Source organism: Pelodiscus sinensis, chromosome 7 (assembly GCF_052426305.1).
Source record: "Pelodiscus sinensis isolate ZL-2025 chromosome 7, ASM5242630v1, whole genome shotgun sequence".
In the NCBI taxonomy this organism is placed as follows: domain Eukaryota; kingdom Metazoa; phylum Chordata; order Testudines; family Trionychidae; genus Pelodiscus; species Pelodiscus sinensis.
In genome coordinates, this window is record NC_143058.1 from 42,029,463 (window position 1) to 42,050,800 (window position 21,338).

Sequence of the window (21,338 nt, forward strand, 5' to 3'; positions counted from 1 at the left end):
ACTAATTATAGCCCTCAGGCTTCGGCAGAGTCAGCTGACTTCAGCATAAGACTTTTTTGGCCACCAAATACCTCTGAGTAATTGTCTATTGGTGGAAAATAAATTAATAGCTACTATTTTAATTTAAATATGGAGACCTGTAGATGTGTGTGCAGGTGGAATGAGTATGTGATGGGGGTTGCAGAGAGAGAAGAGAGAGATTAAACATGAAGCAAAAGGAAGAAATAAAAGAATCAAGCAGAAAATGGGAAAGAGGATTAAGCAAAAAATGAAAAATGAAAGGGAAATAGAGGAAGACAGAGTGAAAATAAGAAAAATAAGCAGGAACAATTATTTCACTTTACAGAAAAGGTAGTGTGTGTCAGCTATTGAAACAGACATCAATCTATAGTGCAGAATGAAAGAGAACATGTAGTGAAGGAAGGGGAAAAAAGAAAAACTGAGCCAAATTATGGGAAACCTAGAAAATTCATTTTAAAATATAGGATTTTCATATCAAAACAATATAGGAGAATAGTATTTCCTTTTTACTTGGGATGTAACTACAATAATCATACACGAAGTAGTTAAAAGGGCTTCACAGGAGTCTCAAAACTTGCAAAATGTAACAATTTGGACCACTCTGAAGATGCTGCCAGCCTTAGTTACATAACGAACAGGAAATCTGAAAAAAGAGCAGATGTATGTAGTCCAAGTAGAAATATTTACGCGTTAATTTCAGATAACTTAATTTGCTTCTATGAACAAGTCACATCTATATGTCACATTTAATATGATTCTGTAATAACTTACATTAATAGTGCAATAGTGACTTTTGTTCAAAATTATCCAAAACATATATTAAAAAATAATCCAATATTTCAGGGCCCTTGAAATACAACCACATATAGGTTGAAGGATGACGATAAACTGCACAACACATTGCAGAAAAGGCATGTGGGTGAAATAGTACTCTTAAGAGAAATACCATGCTATCTGTGATACCAAGGAAAGCAGGCAGAAACTAAGTTTTTCAAGTCCTATCCAAAAGATGACTACATGATAAACTTGTAGCACTAGAAGTATATACCCCCAAAAGATGAACGGCTGAATTGACTCAGCTAGGATCTGAACCCTTGACCCCACTAACTTTAGGAACACCAGAAGAGTAGTTCAGATACAAGTTTTGTGTCGCTGTTCTGAATTGGGACTATAGCTGTACAATTAATGAATTCTCATTGATATTGTGAACTTGTATTATGAAAATCCACTGTGTCGTGAGTAATATGGGGCAGGCGAGAGCAAGGTCATAGAGGCAGGAGGGAAGGGACAGCGTACCAGGCTTCCTGGACCCAGTGTATTCCCAAAGTATTTAGAAAAGAAGGGTGAGGGACATTTTCTATTTCAAATGCTTCTTGATTGCATGATTTGCACCCTCCTCTGTTTTACATGATTATATATAAAGAACATTCATGCATTAGAGACCCCATGTGCAGTGTCTCTGTATATAATTGCTCCACAACTATTGTTTGTCCCGGAGAAAGCTGAAGGCTAACCAGAGGCTTCACACCATTTATGGGGGTTGTGGGAGGGTGGGGGCTGGTTATTATTGCTATCCTGTAAGTTGCTAGATAGCTGGATAGGGGGTACTTCTGGCTTGTCTCCACTACATCTGGGATCAGTACTGCAGTGATCGATCCATTGGGGGGTTGCTTTAGCTGGTATAGTGAAGATGTGCGAAATTGACCACATCACTCAAATGTTGATTCCGGTACATTTCTGGAATGAGATGAGTAAGGGTAATCAACGGGAGGGTTTCTCCCATTTGAACCAGTGTGTTGTGGGCACTGCGTAAGAAGATCTAAGCTACATTGACTTGAGTGACACTATTAACGTAACTCAAATTGTGTAACCTAGATCGACTTGAAGCCGTAGTTAGACCTGCCCTCAGAGAGGAGTGCCAGACAGAGCATATGCCGTGAAGGGGCAGTTTCAAAGAGGGTGTGTGTGAAGTGTATTCTGAGGCTCCTTGAGAATGAAGCAGTGGCTGGACTCCATTCTAGCTCTGGGAGCTTGAAATACACTCCAAAGAGTCTGGGGTACAGAGGCTTGCATTCTCCTCACAGCAGTCCTAGCAGGTGGCCAAGAAAGGATGCTTACTAAGATTTTGGACAGATACAAGTATAGAACAGCCTTCCCAAAATGTAGTTGCTCGTATGAGATTCCTGATATTCTGATTTTGATACCTGAAATGTCATTCAGCTGGTGGTATCCCTGTACTAAATAAGGGTTCAATCTATCTCCTGTTGTATTTTTTCACTGCTTCCAGTGGGGTAGGATTGTACTTTATATATAATCATGTATCATATATGAAAAATATATGATACAGTCAGTCCTGTTAATTAAGGGTACCTTGTAGTTAAGCACAAATACTCAGTATTGAAATTGAAATCTGGTTGAGAGTCTCCTGGAATCTAAATGTCTCTTTTCCCCAAAATTCAGATTTGTTAAGGAGATGCACAAGTTTGTGCACACAGTATTTGCAGTCTTACCAGGCAATAGGGTGCCTCCCCATCCTGCCCACCTTGTTCCTGTGTGCCAGCTTATTTGAACTGGTGTTAGAACTTCTTTTTCTAGTTAGCAATAGGCTCTCTATGCCACTGTTCTGCCAGTGAGTTCCTTTATTCCCTTGCCACCACTCACCCACATAAGTGCAGACACTTTCGAAGCTTAAATAACATTCCCACCAAAGCAGCATTGCCCAGTTGTATAGGATTTTGGATTGGGAGGTGTCTCCTATTCCCTAGTCCACTGCTGACCTGCTGTGTGACTGCCTCAAAGTTACATTAGCTCTCAGTGGATCTGATTTCCTCATTTGTAAAATGGGGCAAATGGCACTTACCTCCCTTTGTAAAATCCTTTGAGACTGAGAGATGAAATGTGCTATACAAGAGCTGAGGAGTGGCAGTGGTGGTGGATTGGATGAAGGGTTTATAAAATTGAAAAGAATTGAAGGTGTCATTTTTACAAATTCAACTTATTTTTCACAATGGAACTAACTATTCATGGGTTATAAGTCTTGAGTTTCTAAGCATAAGGGGGAAGATTATATGAAAGGATCTAGAAGAAGAACAGTCTTAGAGCATCATTTATAACATTGTAGAAGACATCAGATTTTGTGGAAGGCTTAGGAAATAAGTGATAGTAAACTGATAAAAAATATTTTAGATATATTTAACAAAGCTATCTTTTTCCCCCCTCACCAATTCAGATCAGCTGTTCCATGTTTTGGCCATGCACATGCGGCTTTACAGCATTGACTCTGCGTACAACCCATGGAGAAAACTAACACAGCTAATACAGGATAGGAATTCACAGTAAGTATTTAAAATATCCAGCGTCAATATAATTCTATGGACAAAATGATCCCTTATCACAGAATGAATTACAACTTTTTGAAGATAAAAATCTTTATTTGTCAATGATCTAAATTCCTTAGCAAGTAAGATACAAAATGTAATGCCTAATACATAATACATTTTTTGTAGACAAGAATTTTCAAATCTGTTTTATACAAAATATTAGAGATTCATATTTATGATTTCAAAGCAACATAATTAGGTTGAGGGTATGTCTACACTACAGAGTTTGGGGTTTTTTTTCAGAAAATTGGCTGTTTTTCTGGAAAAACTTCAGTTATGTCCACACTGCAATCGCATTTGTCTGAAAGAAAATCAAAAGAACAGAGGGGTTTTTCCAACATTGGTAATCCTCATTCTACAAGCAAGAATCCTTTTTCCGAAAGAGCTCTTTCAGAAAAAGGCATGTGTGGATGGGAAAGAAGGAGTTCTTTTGAAAGAAGAAGAAGAAAGAGGAAAACGCACAGGTGTCCTGGTGGCTACTCCATCCATAGTAATCACAGCTAAAATGTGAGATAGCTTCCATACTGAACAGATGCTATCTGTTGAAAAAGCAGATCACTTTTTAGATGCGCTTTTTGCAGTGTGGACGCTCTTTTTCAGAAGTTTTTCCATAAGATTTTTCCAGAAAAGCTTCTTCTGAAAGAAGCCTGCAGTCTAAACATAGCGGCTATGTCTACATTGGCCCCTTTTCCGGAAGGGGCATGGTAATTTTTGAAATCGCAATAGGGAAATGCGCGGGGGATTTAAATAAAAATGTCCGCTGCTTTTTTCCGGCTTTTCGAAAAGCCGGAAAAGAGCGACTACACTGGCCCCGATCCTCCGGAAAAAAAGCCCTTTTCCGGAGGATCTTATTCCTACTTTGAAGTAGGAATAAGATCCTCCGGAAAAGGGCGCTTTTTCCGGAGGATCGGGGCCAGTGTAGACGCTCTTTACGGCTTTTCTAAAAGCCGGAAAAAAGCCGCGGACATTTTTATTTAAATGCCGCGGGGGATATTTAAATCCCCCGCGCATTTCCCTATTGCGATTTCAAAAATTACCATGCCCCTTCCGGAAAAGGGGCCAATGTAGACGAGCCCAGCAAGAGTAGGCCCAACATTCAAAGTGGTATGAAATTGGGCTTGTAATTTTCTGTACAATTTGATCTTTTAATTTGGATAGCCAGTATAAGACAATGGAAAAACTCTTTTTGACACACTTTATTATGTTAAGATTCCATTTCTAAATGGTTTATAGAAAATTAAATGATTTATAGACCTTATAAGAATGTTTCTGACATAACCATTTTTGACACATAATACTTATACACTGTAATATGTCACAGTTTATTAAAAGCAGTTTGTTGATCTGTTGGACTTGATAATTGATTAATAATGTACTAAGATATCTATAAATCACTTGTTAACACTTTTGAAACTATTTTAAAATCATATTTTGACATAGAATGTGGTCCTTTTTTCCTTGAGGTACTTTATCCCATTTTCTCTTTTACTCTTACTTCCTTCACATTAGTTTTGTGGTTATCCTCATAAGAGTGCCTGAATCTAATGGTTAAAATTGTCTGAATGTTTATTTAAAAGAAAAATTAAAAATTAAATTAATGGAAAATCCCCAGATATCTAGCAATAAATAACACGTATTGTGGAACAGCATGGAGGAAGGCATGGAGGTCTGTGCATGGAAAGATGATACATAACCAAATGGAGGAGGCAGAACAAGCAGGTTAAGGAAAAGTCATGAATGTCCTGGTCTGAGTTAACCAGAATTTGTTGTTCTTTTGGGCACACTGCAAGACCTACTTTTACTTCCAGACTTTTGAGAGATTTGAAAAGCTAAGTAATAGGGAGGTCTGTTAGGAGACCAATTAAAAAAACTATACTATTAGAACAATTAAGGCAATTATTTAATATTTTCTCTTACTTAAATGATTTTCAAGGGTGTCCAGATTTTGAATTGATGCTATTTTTGTGGTAGTAAAATCTGTATATCACCTCCCTTGTGCAGACTTATTTCTCTACTTGTCCTCAATCTCTGCCTTGTCGCCTCTTTTCATTGAGGCTATGTCTACGCTGCTTGTTTTTTGCGGAAGAGGAAATGCAAATGAAGCACTCATTTGCAAATCTTGTGCTCTCATTTGCATATTCTCTTCCGATCCTTTTTGCAGAGGGCTTTTTGCGAAAAAAACCTGCAGTGTAGACGGGGCTATTTTTTGGAAAAATAACCCTTTTGCGCAAGATCCTGTAAACCTCATTTTTTGAGGAATAAGGGATCTTGCGCAAAAGAGTTTTTTTCCGAAAAATAGCCCTGTTTATGCTGTGTTTTTTTTCGCAAAAGCCTCTTCCTGCAAAAAAGTTCGGAAGAGAATATGCAAATGAGAGCACAAGATTTGCAAATGAGCACTTCATTTGCATTTCCTCTTCCGCAAAAAACAAACTGTGTAGACATAGCCTGAGAGGGGATGGGAAGGATCTGCTACCACCAGTGCTGAGAGTGGTGGGAAAGGTTGGTCTCATCTGTGGGTGGTGTCCCTGTGGGTGCTCAACTCAGGTGTCTGTGCATCCTTACACTGGTGATCAGAGATTTTTAGTCTAGCATTGCCTTCCTGTACTGTGCATGAGCAGTAGCTGTCTCGCACTGTTTTTGTCCATTAGCTGCTTGCATGGCACAAACTCCCCTAGTTCCTTTTCTGACATCCTCAGTAGAAGACAGTTTCCAGCTGTGCTCTCTTCAGCTGAGAAAAAGATAGAAATACACAGTTAGTTGCTGTCGTTTATTCAGTTTAGAGTTAGTAGTATGCGTTAGTTATAGTTTTGTTTTTTTTTAAAGTTACTCCCTCGTTTTTCTCCCTTTGATTGGCTCCGCTCCAAGTTCTTAGCCTTAATCAGCATTATGCCAGGCTCCCCTGCAGAGACTCAGTGCCCACCTCAGATGGGCTCGCCTCATGTATAAAGTGCCTAGACAAAGGCTATATGGTGCAGAAGTGCACACATTGTCCAAGTATGACTGCCAGGGCCAGTAAGGACTGCGAGATGAGGCTCAAGAATTTGCTCTGGCAGAAATCTCTTCAACCACCAGAAGCCAAAACAGCCCCCTTGGAACCTGTAATACTGAGAAAAAGGGCTAACCCATTGCCCATAAGAGATTCATACAAGTCCTTTCTGGCACGTTCCCTGCTTGTCATGCCATCTGCTTCACATGCCAGGCACTCTCTAATGCCGTCAACATCCAACATGGCGCATAAATGAAAGGTGGCACTGACCAAGGGAGCCAAGCTGGAACCCAAAAGACACCACGTCAGCACTGGCGCCCATGAGTATGCCACCTCCGCTAGGGCTGAAAGATACCATGGCACCGCAACTACTGGACTCTCAGCACCCAATGGCACCTAAACATCCCTCCGTACTGCAGTTGCCAAAGTCAAAACAGAAGGAAGCACAGTATTGGCAGTGGATACCGCCATCATTGGTACCCTCCTCACCAGTGCCCAACTGATAAAATGCCTCCCCATTTCCCTAGGATTGTGGAACCTAGCTGTACCGACGTTCTTCTGAAAACATCTCCTCTCCTACTCCCAACATCTCTGGGTACTGAACCTGGCACAGGACAGGACAGTTGGTTTTCCTCACAGCATTCCTCACCAATGGCTTCAGTGAGCTTGTGGCTCTTAAGCAGGCACAGACCTTCATACCACTTGCCTCAACCACCCATGGCCATATCTACCCCAACAATATCAACCTCAGTGGTCACACTGGGAACCATGGAGCTCTCAAGTTCCTCATCAGCACCGATCTTGACACTCAACCATGCCTACCCTGATGCGCATCTCAGAAAAATCTCCCCCACAAATGGTTCAGTCCTCTCCAGCTCATCCCCGCCCTGACCATCAGTCATGACTCAAACCATAGGACAGTAGAGAGGAGGACGATGATATACCTCAGTAGGACTTAGCAGTTCCATTTCTAGCAATCTTCATCCTCCCCAGATGTTCGACCTGAAACAATTTCAGAGGTTTTTCAAAGCAGTAGTACAGTCACAAGTCATACCCTTACAGGAGGTGCAAGAAAATGAGCACAAACTATTAAGAATTTTACAACCTTCCACGTGTTCCCAGATTGCATTACTGATAAATGAGGCCATCATAAAGCCCTTGGAGGCTTTATGGCAAACACTGGCCTCTATCCCACCCACCAACTGCAGAGTCAGCAGAAAATATTTTGTCCCAGTGAAGGACGTAGATTTTCTGTTTTCTTACTGGCAGCCATATTCTTTGGTTATTGATTCTGTCTGCCACCAATCTAGACAACCGCAGTATGTATAAGTCAGCTCCCCAGGACAAGGAGCACAAAAGAGTAGACATTTTCAGGAGGGAAGTCTATTCCTCAGTCATACTCCAGTTTCAAATTTCCAACTACACAGCCCTCCTGGCCAATTACGACAACTCTTCCAATTACATCCAATTTCAAGAGTTGCTCAATGACCTCCTAGAACAAGGTTTCTCAACCTATGGGTCAGGACCCAAATATGGGTCACCATTACATTTCAAAAGGGTCGCCAGGTGTCTCCCCAGGTGGCTCTTAAGGAGCCATTCACACATTTTTTGAATTGCTCTGGGTCACCAAGTCTTTCTGAATTGTCAGAATGGGTCCCCATCTGGAAAAGTTTGGGAACCGCTATCCTGGAACAAAAGAGGCCACAACTGCAGTCCATCATGAAAGAGGGCCAGTCCATTGCCCATATGATGCTTCAAGTGTCGATGGATGTAGCAGACACGATGGCCTGGTCCACGGCAAAGGTGATCATGATGCGCTGAGCTTCCTAGCTGCAGTCCTGTGGTGTTCCCAGGCAACTGCAGACTAAAGTGGAGGATCTGCCCTTTGACAGGGCTCAAATATTTACAGCCAAAACAGATGAAGTACTCCATTCGATGAAAGATTCGTGTACAACACTCTGGACACTTGGAATGTACACACTGCTCAATAAGAGGAAGAGATATACACCATACCAGAGGACAACAGATACGTCCCCTCAAAGGCAGTGCCAGAGGCTGTTTGACAACAAATCTCAGCAAAGGCCGAATAGAAGGGCACAGCATGCCCAGCCCATATCCATGTCCCACTCCATGCCTCCCAAGCAGTAAATTTGAAGCTTTGGTCGAGGGTATGAGTGACCACTCCCTCCATCCCGTGTACAATGTTACAGTAATCTTTGAACAGATGGAGAAGTGTCATGTAGACTAGCTACTCCAGATGGATACTTTGTAACCGTACCCTGGTCTCATCCGCTAGGGATGGTATCTTAGGTGCGACTCTCACTCTGTATCTAATCACCGGAGAGTATATAATTTCTCAGGGATGTTAGGCGTGTATAAAATAAAAACTTAAGACCGAAATTTCAGTGAAAACCACAAGACTATATTGTTTAACAAACAGTGCCTTGAAGAAAATTTGAGGGGCAGTCCCCCAAAGGTTCCGTAACTAACTTACAGAGTCTACGACGCAGAGGGCGATTGGGGTGTAGCTGATGACCTATGACCTCTTGGCTAATTAAAGCCTCAAGTGAGGAACTATCAGGCGTCCCTCGACGGATGATCCTGACACTTGGCGACCTTCAATCCCTTGGCTAATTGGAAGCCGCAGGAGAGGAACAGCCAAGGTGATCCCTCGAAGCAGGAGTTGAGATTGAAGATGGTCGATTCGCCTTCCGCAGAATTTCTGGTCCTCAACGCCTCTTCTCGCGCTTCGGTGCGACTGGATCAGGCAATGGACAACTCTGGATCCTATCTATCCTAAACCTAACCTAAAAATAAAACCTTAAACTAATCCCGATGCGCCCGACGTACAGACACGACGACGGCCGACATGCGTGGACTGACGCAGCCTGACGTACAGACTCGATGACGGGAACTAATCTAACTAAAATACTAAACTAACTAACCTAACTAATCTATTTGAGGAGGTCTGGCCTTCCGGCAGCCTGACTCAAGAAAATACTATATTATATAAAATAGAGGTAGCATAGCCTTCCGCTAGCTTCTCTAGAAGAATATCTTTACAGGACCACTTGCATGCTCTCTTTCTCTCTCTCTTAACCTAAGCTAAGCCTATCCTGACGAAGACCCGACGCGACAGCAACTGCTGCGCGGCAGAAACTTAAATAGTCTGGGTTCATGCAAATTCATTAGGTTCCGTGGTATGATCTAATTGGCTTAGAAAAGATGCTTAACAGCATGTTTTAAAATCATTGGCTGACATAAGATGCTTATGAATATTTATAGATTATTCAAATGTCAACAGGTATACTAGCTTGAATTTTAAATTCTAACAACTAGATATACAGGTAGCTTTAATACGTGACAAGATCTTAACTTAAAATGGATGTCAGTAGAATTCTCAACTTAAAATGGAGTTTTGGACTCCATTTTGAAATAGGACATGTTTACATATATGGATTGGTTTCACATAGATTTTACATTTATAAACATGAGTGGATGTATATTCATTCAGATATTCCAGTCCTGTATCATTTACATGCACTGTTCAAGGTGATACATTAGAGGCTCATATTGGATGTTACATCTGCATTAATTGGGTTACAATACTTAGCAGTTGGATTGTTACATATTTGTTACACAACTGTGGAGTTGTTACATTATTTTGCTATTCTGCTTTACAACACCACCCACCTCTTCCATCATAGATCCCTCATCACTACAGACTAATAGGTCCTTAAGATTTTAAGAACTGGTTACACCATCCTGTTCCTGTGTATACCCCCTTTCCCGTCCCTCTTCAGGGTCCCCTCTCATGAGCCTCTTCTACAAGCAGAAGCTCAAAAACTTCAGCTTAGGGTCTATAGAGCGAGTTTCACCAGAGTTTCATGAAAGAGGGTTCTATTACAACTGTTTCCTCATGTTGGAAAAAGACAGGGAGATGGAGACCAATCTTAGATATGAAGAAGCTCAACACATTTGTATGCAACAACAAATTCAGGATGGCAATGCTAGGAACTATCATCCCAGCACTGGACGAAGGGGACTTGTTCTCATCCCTCAACCTTCAAGATGTGTGCTTTCATATAACAATACATCCAGTGCACAGAAGGTTCTTCTAGTTTATGGTAGGCAAGAATCATTATCAGTATTGAGTCCTTCCTTTTGGACTATCGACAGCACCACACGTCTTCTCCAAGACCCTGGCAGTAGTCACAGCCTTCCTCAGAAAGCAGGGAGAAGTCATACTCCTCTACCTCAATGGTTGCTTAATCGAAGGATCCTCCCAAAAACACACAATGATTGACAGACCTTACTTGAGACACTTTTACCTGGCTGGGTCTTTTAATAAATGTACAGAAATCTACTCTGGACCCCGCCTAGGAATAAAATTAATCAGAATGCTTTTACATTCTACGTGGCCAGGGCATTTCTCCCCCTGAGCTGTTTCAAAACACTGTGTAACATTGTTCAAACTTCTTTACAGTCCCTGGTGACAACTATCCGAATATGTTTAGAGGCCCTAGGACATATGGCAGCCACAACCTTTGTGGTGTCCTTGGAGAGACTCCACATAAGATGCCTACAAGCCTGGCTGTCATCTGTGTATATCCCCAGTCGACACAGCCTCACCAAGCTTGTTACGCCCACACCACAAGTGCTCACATTGCTGTGATGGTGGACCTGCCCACAAAACCTTCTATCTGTAGTCCCCTTACAGGTAATCACTACAGATGCTTTCCTTCTAGGTTGGGGAGCCCACTGCGGGTACTGCATAGTGCAAGGCAGATGGTCACAACGAGAGATGAGGCTGCACATCAATATCTTAGAACTTTGAGCAGGCCACAACTCTTGTCTCTATTTTTTGCCACTGATCCAGGACCATACTATACATGTCCTCACGGACAACACTCCCTGCTGTATTAAATCAACAGGCGGGGGTACCCAATCATGCTCACCAAGACATTAACTTCTGGAACTGATGCATCAAGAACAGCATTACACAGACAGCAATGTACATATCAGGCCAGCAGAATACCAGAGCAGTTGAGTTGAGCAGACATTTCTGCCAACACCACGAATGGGAACTCAGGCTGACAATCATTTTACCCATTTTTTGGCAATGGAGATTCCCAGTCATAGACCTCTTTGCCACAAAAATCAACCGCAAATGCCATCACTTCTGTTCCCAAGAGGGATAGGGCAAACCCTCCATAGGGGACGCGTTTACCATACCATGGACAGCTCCTCTTTCATATACACTCTCCCTGATCCCCAAGGTAATCTGCAAGATCTGAGAGGACTGAGGAAAGGTCATCTTAATAACACCATATTGTCCAAGACAACACTGGTTTCTGAACCTCCATTACCTGTCAGTCGCCATACCCGTTCAACTCCCCATCAGTCCTCAATCATTAACTCAACTCAAGGGGCAAACACATCACCCGAAGCCTCAGAGTCTGAAGTTTATTACTTGGCTATTCAATGGTTCCAGAATGATGAATTTACCTGCTCCCAGAGAGTAAAACAGTTCCTCCTCCGCAGTTGCTGCTCCTCCATGAGGTACACCTATCAAAATAAATGGAAGAGGTTTCAGGAATGGTGCAGCCAATGCAATCTACAAGCACATACTTTCCCAGTACCTACCATGTTGGAATATTTGATGAACCTCAGTGATGTGAGACACTCCATTAGCTCCATAAGAGTCCCATCTATCAGCCATCGTCATTTTCCACGAGCCGGTGAATGTTGTTTCAGTGTTCACCCATCCCATCACTAAGCGGTTCTTAGCAGGTCTCCCAAAAGCACGATCCCACATATGTCCACTTGACCCACCTGGGGAACTGACCCTTGTGTTAGACTCCTTAACAAGACCTCCTTTTGACCCCTTAGTGATGGCCTTAATGTAACACATGGTTGTGAAAGTGTCTTTCCTCATCGCGATCACATCGACATGACGAGGAAGCGAAATTGCAGCCCTTATGATGGATCCATCATATACTCTCTTAGCTGGAGATAAGATTATTCTTAGACCCCATCCGAAGTTTTTACTCCCTCTGACTTTCATGTGAATGAGCCCATTTATCTCCTACTATAAGCCGCATGGCTCTCCGAGGGAGGCAGTACTACATATTCTTGATACAAAAAGGGCTATCACATTCTATATAGATAGAACAAAATCCTTTAGAAAATCTAACAGACTTTTTATATCTATGTCTGGTCCCAGCAGGAACAGCCGTCGCCACACAGCAAATATCCAGGTCGATAGCAACTTGCATAAATACCTGCTTTAGACTCAAAAACAAGGAACTACCACAAGTGGTCACAGCACACTCCACTCAAATGATGGCTGCATCTCCTGCCTTTCTATACAGTGTCCACTAGTCGACATCTGCAGGGGGGCTACTTGATCTTCTGCATGTACTTTTGTGCAACTTTATGTGTTACTGCAAGGACCAGTACCTACTACCTCCATGAGCGATGCTGTCCTTGCCTCTGCCAATAGATGACTCCAAAGTCCTACCTCTACAGCGGTGGATACTGCTTTTTATTCATCTGAGTGGACCACCCACATGGACATCACTCGAAGGAGACGAAGTCACTCACCCTGTGCAGTAATGATGGCTCTTCGAGATGTGTTTCCCTGTGGATGCTCCACTACTGTCCCTTTCTGCCCTCTACTTTGGAGTCTGTTGCATGATTTCTGGTAAAAAAGGAATGGAGGATGATTCGCACCCCGTTACTCCTCAGAAAATCCCTGCTTCATTAGCAATTTCGGTCGCTTACATTTGCATCCCTTGTTCAAACTAGGGTGTAAGTGTAGACGTACCTTTAGTGCTTCTCCCCTATCACTATCGCTAAAGATTTGGTCTCACCACTGCCAGAAAATTGAATTCTGGGGAATAAAAAGCTTGTGGGTCTTCAAAACTGACCTTGGATGACTGACCGTGACTGTTAGAATTAATGATATTTAGGAAAAGCATTTTAATGACCAGGCCATCTTCTAGTTAAGCACTTGCTGCTTTTTCTCTTGGATGTGGACCTTGTTTTATGCCTGAGTGTGACATCAGGATTGGATTAGTGCAATATGCTCTGCATGAAGAATGCTTGAAAGTTACTATTCTAAAGTTTTCTCTGTATAGTAGAATTTCAGTGCTGATCTCTACAAGCAGTCATGAATAGCCCTTTGCCCTGCAAAAGGTGTTGTAGGTGTAGCTTGTGTAGAATTTATTACTATTAAAGTTTAGCCATGGGCATCACAGATGAAGGATTACCTATATCATTGCGGCGGTATTAGGGTAGAAGAGGGAGATTTGGCTAAGGGTGGATACTATTAGAGTTTTGGAGTCAGTTGAGAGAGTCCATATCTGTGACTTGGCAAGCACACCCTGTAGAACCTGTAGAGGTTTCACTGAGCCTTTTTATGGAACTGAGAACTATTAGTTATTATGAAGCTGTGGGCCACACTAAATATTGAAATCAGAAACTCTGAGATAAGTGGTATAGATGCAGCTGGTGGTAAAATAGATTTCTTACTTTTGAAACTGATGTTTCCTGGTTTTCTAAATATTTACAATAATTAGTGGTGACAGTTTCGTGTTTTCCAGGTGTTCTTGTACCTCTTCTGTGTAATTTGAACAGCCATACAAAAGGAACTCCACCTTGATTACTCCATTATACAATATGGGTAGAATTCAAGGTGTTGCTTTTAACCTGTAAAACCCAAGGTGGTTCAGGAGCAGTATGCCTGAGGGAGTCCCTTTCTCATCATGACATAGTACCATAGTTCAAATCAGCAGAGTAACTCAAGCTGGAGCTCTCTCGGTAGAAATAAAAGGAAGCTATTGGCTGGGCATTCTGTGAAAGGTTCCTGACTTCTGGACTGTTATGGCCTTAGTCCTCTGGAATGTGGATTGGTAACCTATTTATCACACTGCAAAGCCCATCTTATTTCTCTGGTAGAGCTGTTGAGGGAAGGGTGGCAAAGAAGGATAAAATTGCAGCCAATCCTTTTGCATTATTTTGTGATTTTAATTTGTGGGCTCCTGTAATTACAGTTTTGGGATTTGAAGAAATAAATACAATCTTCAAGTGAACTGTGATGTATTCAGTATGTGTGATCTGAAGATGCTTCACAATTCACAGGGGTTTTTGAAAGTGCATCTTTTTCGGATACAGTTGTGAGAACTCAACAGAATGGGACTGAGAGTTACTACAGTTCTTAACAATAACCTTCACAAGGTTAAAAGGCTGGTGGAGAAATATCAGCGCAGTCTTAGGAATGGATTGTACTCTGCCATTCTGAGTCTGTCTGAGCATTTTAATAATATAAAGTCATCATCTTTCCCAGGTCAGGAATCTCCCAGTAGGAAAATATCTTTTAATAAAAGAAAAAGATCCAAATAGCCTCCACTTGCTTATACTCATTTCAAACAACATAATGACAGTGTCCCAGCAGATGAAAACCTTTTAATTCAACACTGATTTGTTCACTTGTGCAATTTCTGCTCTTCAGACAATAACAAACACTAGCAAAACCTGTTCTGTGTCAGAGTTTGTTCATTCAAGTTCTTTGTATAAAAAAAAAAAAAGCTTCATAGCAACATTGTGGATTTATTTATTTCAGTATTTTAATTGAAAACATTTTTGTCAGGAGATTATTTTTATAATTAGTTAGTAAATATGACAAGGAGTCCTGTAACACCTTATAGACTAACAGATGTATAGGAGCATAAGCTTTCGTGGGCAAAGACCCACTTCATCAGATGCGTGCATCTGACAAAGTGGGTCTTTGACCACGAAAGCTTATGCTCCAATACATCTGTTAGTCTAAAAGGTGCTACAGGACTCCTTGTCGCTTTTACAGATTCAGACTAACACAGCTAGCCCTCTGATACTTGATGTTAGTTAATGAGTTTTTTTCTTTTTTAATTTTGTAAATAGTCTACAAAACACAAGCAACATTGCATTGTATTTTTGCAGTTCTTCTATAATGCTAATTTTCTTTAAATAAATACAAATTTAGAATTAAAATCTCCTGACTTACACTTTTAGCTTGGTTTTCTTTCACACAACTGGCACTAATTTATATATCAACATGTAGATTTTATAGGAAATGTATAGGAAAATTAAGTACAAAAAATACTATAAATAATGGTGTGCACATCTGTATGTAGTTGCACTGTTGCCAACAGCCTGAATCTATACCAAGATCTGCATCCATAATTGATGAGGGTCTCGGTACCTCAATGAGGCATAACTGTGTTGTAAGCAAAACTCGTGAAGTCATTCTGCCGCTCTACTCTGCACTAGTTAGGCCTCAGCTGGAGTACTGTGTCCAGTTCTGGGCACCACATTTCAAGAAAGATGTGGAGAAATTGGAAAGGGTACAGAGAAGAGCGACAAGAATGATTAAAGGTTTAGCGAACATGACCTATGAAGCCAGGCTTCATGAACTGGGCTTGTTTAGTTTGGAAAAAAGAAGATTAAGGGGGGACATGATAGCGGTTTTCAAATATCTAAAAGGGTGTCACGAGGAGGAAGGCGAAAATTTGTTCCTCTTGGTTTCTGAGGACAGGACAAGGAGTAATGGGCTTAAAGTGCAGCAGGGGAGGTTTAGATTGGACATTAGGAAAAAATTCCTAACTGTCAGGGTGGTCAAATATTGGAATAAATTGCCAAGGGAGGTGGTGGAATCTCCCTCTCTGGAGATATTTAAGAACAGGTTAGATAGACATCTGTCAGGGATAGTGTAGATGGAGCTTGATCCTGCCTTGAGGGCGGGGGGCTGGACTCGATGACCTCTCGAGGTCCCTTCCAGTCCTATTATTCTATGATTCTATGATTCTATGATAACCCCAAAATGGTGATGCCTCATTGAGTGCTTGAGTAAACTGTCCTCTTTTTAGTCAGAATCAGGATAACACCAGGGAATTTTTGGTCAGGAATTCATGGCTCTGGAATTGTCATGGCTCTGGAATTTAGTTGTTCTGCCAGAGCTCGGACTTTTTGCATGTCAGGATACACACAGTACTACTCCTCTGTTTTTACTGGATTTTCCTGTAGAAAGGAAGCATCTGATTGGTCTGCAGATTCGAATGGAAAGGTGATTTATCGTGCAAGAACAAATAAGGAGAAATGTATAGACTTTTTTCACCCCCTCAGTTGTCTTGATTTTAAATCTTCTATAGAACACAGATCATTGTATGCAACTTTTCATACAAATAAATAAACTTAGACAATTAGACAAGGATTAATACAGCGTCAGGTTAGTCATCCACAATTGAAGTGCTATGTGTGAGAGAAATATTAAGCAAGATTACTCAGTGTGCAAAAGAACTTAAAATATGTGAATTATTCTATGAAGCAAAAAAGCTGTGTCTAATAAATGATGGAGCTTTTGTGTTAAAGTTGTTGGTGGTGCTATGCTAGTTTCTGTGCAGTCTCTGCTGAACCAGTAGGGGTATGTTGTTGATCATCACTTTACCACCTAGTTGGACAGCAATCCCAAATCAGGGATAAAAAGGAATGTTGCTTTAAACTGAATTATTTAGATTGGCTTAATCTTCTGTCATTGGTATATTGACAGATAAAATGTTCTGGAAACAGTGCTAATGTCTAGGATGAAATGTCTCATTGGTATGGGCACTCAAGATGGAACTGTCCAAAGAAAGTTATGAAGTTCCTCTATACAGTAGGTGCACCCAGGTAGTTAAGAGAACTGTGCAAGTTTCTTTGCCTGGGTGGACTGTCAAACCTTTTCTGCCTATTTCCTGTGTGTTGCAAAGAAGCTGCACAAAAGGAAGATTAATGGCCAAGCTACTTTTTGAGACAGTATGGTACTTAATGAAAAGTTTGCATTTGAGTTTCCCGGGGTAAAACTCAGGGCTGAGGAAGAGGGAACAAAGTTTGCAGACTGCATGAGAGAAAGAGTGACAGTAATGTATGAGTTGAGGATTCTGCAAATGATAGTTGCTTATATGAACTCTGTGATCCCACCTCTGTTCAGGGAAATGAGTTTAGGAACATTTTGTAAATAAATCATATTAGAAAATATTCAACTGTGTTACCAATTTCTCATCAAATGAAAAACTGACCTGCTACAAAAGCCCACAAAAATTAATAACATGGCAACAACATAAAGTTGTTTTATGTCCTTTGCGGTGCCCAATACAAAGAGTAGAATTTAAAAGATGTATAGGCTTGTCCTTATTGAGGGAAGCTTCTGTGCTTGGCCACACTTGTTCCCTTGCATCAGATTGCCCCTGACAGAGCAAACAGAGCCTTTGTTTAGCATTCAGCCCTTATTTATTTCAAATCCTAACTTTTAAATCTTATTTGGGGTGGGTGCAAAATATTTTCCTTTTTTTCCTTTCCCCCTTCCCCTTCCCCAGTGTCATTCTCTTCTCTCCTTTGAAGACCAATATTTCTGGGGCTTTGATCCCTGATGGACCACCCATAGGGTAGCTTTGTTTCCTTTTCCCTTCATTGTCACAGAACAGGCCACATTGGAGTAAACTACAGATTAAGAGTTGCTTTGCACTTGGAGACTCTCTCAGGAGCCACAGATGGGGAAAGTGGAGTATTTCCACACTTGCTGCAAGTTCCAGCCCATGTTTTGCCAGAGACATGCTGCCCAGTTGACTAGAAATGGAGGAGAGGTCAGTCCCAGAAAGGAAATTGAGTAGCAAATTTTCCTTTTATGGACATATTAGAAGTTACCTCTTCTTACTGTATTGTATAGGCTGCTTTCAAAATGTATGCATGGCTTCATTTTATGGTATCTTGCTTCAGCACCATGGAAAGTTATAGTAATTAGCTTTTCATTAGCTGTTACTGTGGTAAAATCCGTTGGAAATTCAGACTTATCAGGCTTTCTCATATGCATAGGGGATTAGCAGGATGGATAATTTCCATACTCTAAACAGAGTTTATAAATGTAGTTTCAATGTCATAATGAAGAAATTGCTTAGGTTGCTAATGAATGACAGAGCACTTTTTAAGTGCTTAACGTGCTGCAGTGCTTGACGTAGACTGAAGCAGCTTATCAAAAACCTTGACATTTCCTATAGCTTTACTTCTCCAGTTAATATGAAATGAATAAATTAGACAAGTATTTCACTTGTTCTCACATTTAAAAGGTGAGTCTTCCATTCTTTTTTGTGATGTTACCAGTCGTCACTACATAAATTGGAATCTTAATGAATTTATCATGTCCGAATTGGCATTTGATCTAATTGTCTGTTTCATGTGAAATGACGTCTGATGCTTTTTGAAGGAAAGAACTTTGCAAATATGAACATGACCAATTAGAATTAATAGTTTCAGAGGGGTAGCCGAGTTAGTCTGTACAGGATAAACTTAAGCAACAAATAGTCTGGTAGCACTTTAAAGACTAACAAAACATGTAGATGGTATCATGAGCTTTCGTGGGCATAGCCCACTTCTTCAGATGCCAGTCATGTTCATATTCATGTTCGTTCTCTCTCTCTCTTTCTTTTAATGAATTTATGATTCTGGAAGAAAATGATTAAGGTGAGAAATTTATTTAAAAGACATGTTTATGATTTAGGGCACCAGCATAATGAAACTTTTATAAATCTGTCTCACTAATGACAAAATAAAAGGTAAAATTTTCAAAAGTGCCAAAGTGATTTAGGAGCCTACATTCCTAAGTTTCATCGAGACATAAGCTCCTAAATGTTTGTGTCGCTTTCAAAATGGTATTAGGTGCTTTTGAAAATTTGACCTCCTCATTGCCTTTTCCAGAATTTTAACTGTTCACATATACTGTTTGGGATTTTTTAAAACAGTGGTTTTCAATTTTTTAATTTGAAGACCCCCCCAAAAATTCAAATGGAGATGCAGACCTCTTTGGAGATCTTAGATAAAGTCTGTGGCCACTCTCTCCCCCCCATCCTTCAGTGGTCTGTGGACCACAGGTTGGAAAACACTGTTTTACAGTGACTTTATTTATCCTTGGTAATTTGTGCTCACTGTTTATATTGTTAGCTTTCAAAAAGAAAAGGAGATAATATAGATGTAAAATAAAATTATTTTATTGAATCTTTCCGTAAGGGCCCCCGTCACCATATATATAACGTAAATATATAACGTAAATTTCCTTAAATCAAATTATATTCTTAAGCAGAATTTTTCTTTCTTTGGCTATCTGTAAATTTTGATTATTGTTGCTGTAAATATTTTTGTTGGTTTTTGTGTGCCAATAATTTTACCAATAAAAATCTAATCCTTTCAAGCCTTCACACATAGCAGTTCAATACTTATTCAATCTCATGAAGAAAGATAAAATCTTGTTATAGTATCTCAATGTTTTTTAGTAGAATTCATCCTGTGGGACAGAATTTTAATCTTGAATACTGTAGTGATGTGTGTGCAAGTATATATGTAGATCTATACCAACACTTTTGAGGAGGAACAAACTAAACTACCTACCAGAATGCAAAGGTTTTTATAAATTGTTTTTTGGGAATGACTGGGAATTTGTGGATCATAGGCATTTAAGGATATGCATTGAATGTTGCAGGTAAGTTGTATCTTTAAGTCTTTTAGAAATCTTTAAGTAACAATAGTCAGATCCTCAAATTATGTTTTATCATAAATTAACACAGTAGACTAAAACATGCTTTTGAAATTGTTTCCATTAGTGTTCAGATATTAGAATTCCAAAAGCTTACAATTTCATAATATTTCAATGACAAACATTTAAAATTAAAACATAAAGTAAAATGTAGAACTGAAAGGTGGATTATAGTGTCAAAAGTGATTATTTTAATAATTTTTCAGGATGAGCAGTGAAGAATTACCAGAGGTTCCAGTACTTTACAGAGATGTCTCCTCCCTTTTGCTAATCCAGATTTTAACCATGCCACAACCATTGCACAAAGGTATGCTGCAAAAATGCATCTATTTAGATTATTGTAAACATAACTGTGTGCGCAGTCATGGTAGTGCTAAAAAGAAAAAAGAAGTCAGAGCTTTTCTGGTGTGTTTTCTGAAATAGTGACTTTGTCTTATCTGCAGAAGGTGGCATTGAACGGAAACTTTTGTTGTGGTTTGACAGGCTTATCTGTGTCCCCTGTCTTCTCTCACCTTATCAGTCAACCAATACAATAAAGAACTGAAGCCTGAGAAAAACTATTAAGTTCTTTTACTGGAAAAAAGGTGACCTCTGCATGACCTTCATCTCCTCTCTCTCTAGGGGCAGCTCAGTATTTCAAGTTGAACTGAGTGCTTAAGGGTGAAAAATAGTAATTTATTTTGAATTTAAGAGTTCAGATTGCAGTAATCATGTATAATAGGTGGTCACATACAAAGATGATAATTGTAATAATGCAGCTACTTCAATAGAGTTAGTATATAATATAACTCGGTATAAATTCTTAAATGGACATTTGGTAACTGAGGTCTTAGTTATCAAAATTGAAGCTATTTGAAATCAATCTATATTTGTAAAAAGGACATTTGACCATGGCTTATTTTATGGGTAGTCAATGTACAGCCATAAACAAGGTGACTTAAACTTTTGATTTCACAATTTTGTATTTTTATTTTGGATGCAATTCACAGAAGTACTTATGTGCTTAACTCCCAATTCTAGGCACCATGATCCACAGTACTCGCGCTCACCTGGTACCTAACCCTGTAGGCATCTCAGGTTACTTGTTCAGTAAAAACTCCCTGGGCATCTGTGACTTTGCTCCTAAGCATGGGCATTGCTATCTAATTCTTGGCACCTGGGTGCCTATCTCCTCCCTGAAGCCCCCATTGATTTACACACCAGGGGAAGCTAGGCCATTGAGTCTGAAGAACTTGTCTACTCTGTAAGCTCAGGGTTCGTAGATACTGAATTAGAAGATGTTGGGGTTGTTAACATAGGGCTATAGCAGCTAAACTCATTCCTAACTCTTAGGATAGGAATTGTTGACCCC

The 21,338-nt window shown here is 40.3% G+C and overlaps 1 protein-coding gene across 4 annotated transcripts in view; it reads left to right on the forward strand.

Annotated features, from left to right (window-relative positions):
• UBR3 (ubiquitin protein ligase E3 component n-recognin 3) overlaps window positions 1–21,338 on the forward strand; it is a 240,482-nt gene that overhangs the window by 180,447 nt on the left and 38,697 nt on the right. For all 4 annotated transcript variants that reach the window (XM_089779752.1, XM_089779753.1, XM_089779754.1 and 1 more), the window contains 2 exons: window positions 3,251–3,356; window positions 20,194–20,294. In XM_089779752.1, coding sequence (XP_089635878.1) covers window positions 3,251–3,356; window positions 20,194–20,294 — 207 coding nt within the window. The remainder of the gene's footprint in view (window positions 1–3,250; window positions 3,357–20,193; window positions 20,295–21,338) is intronic.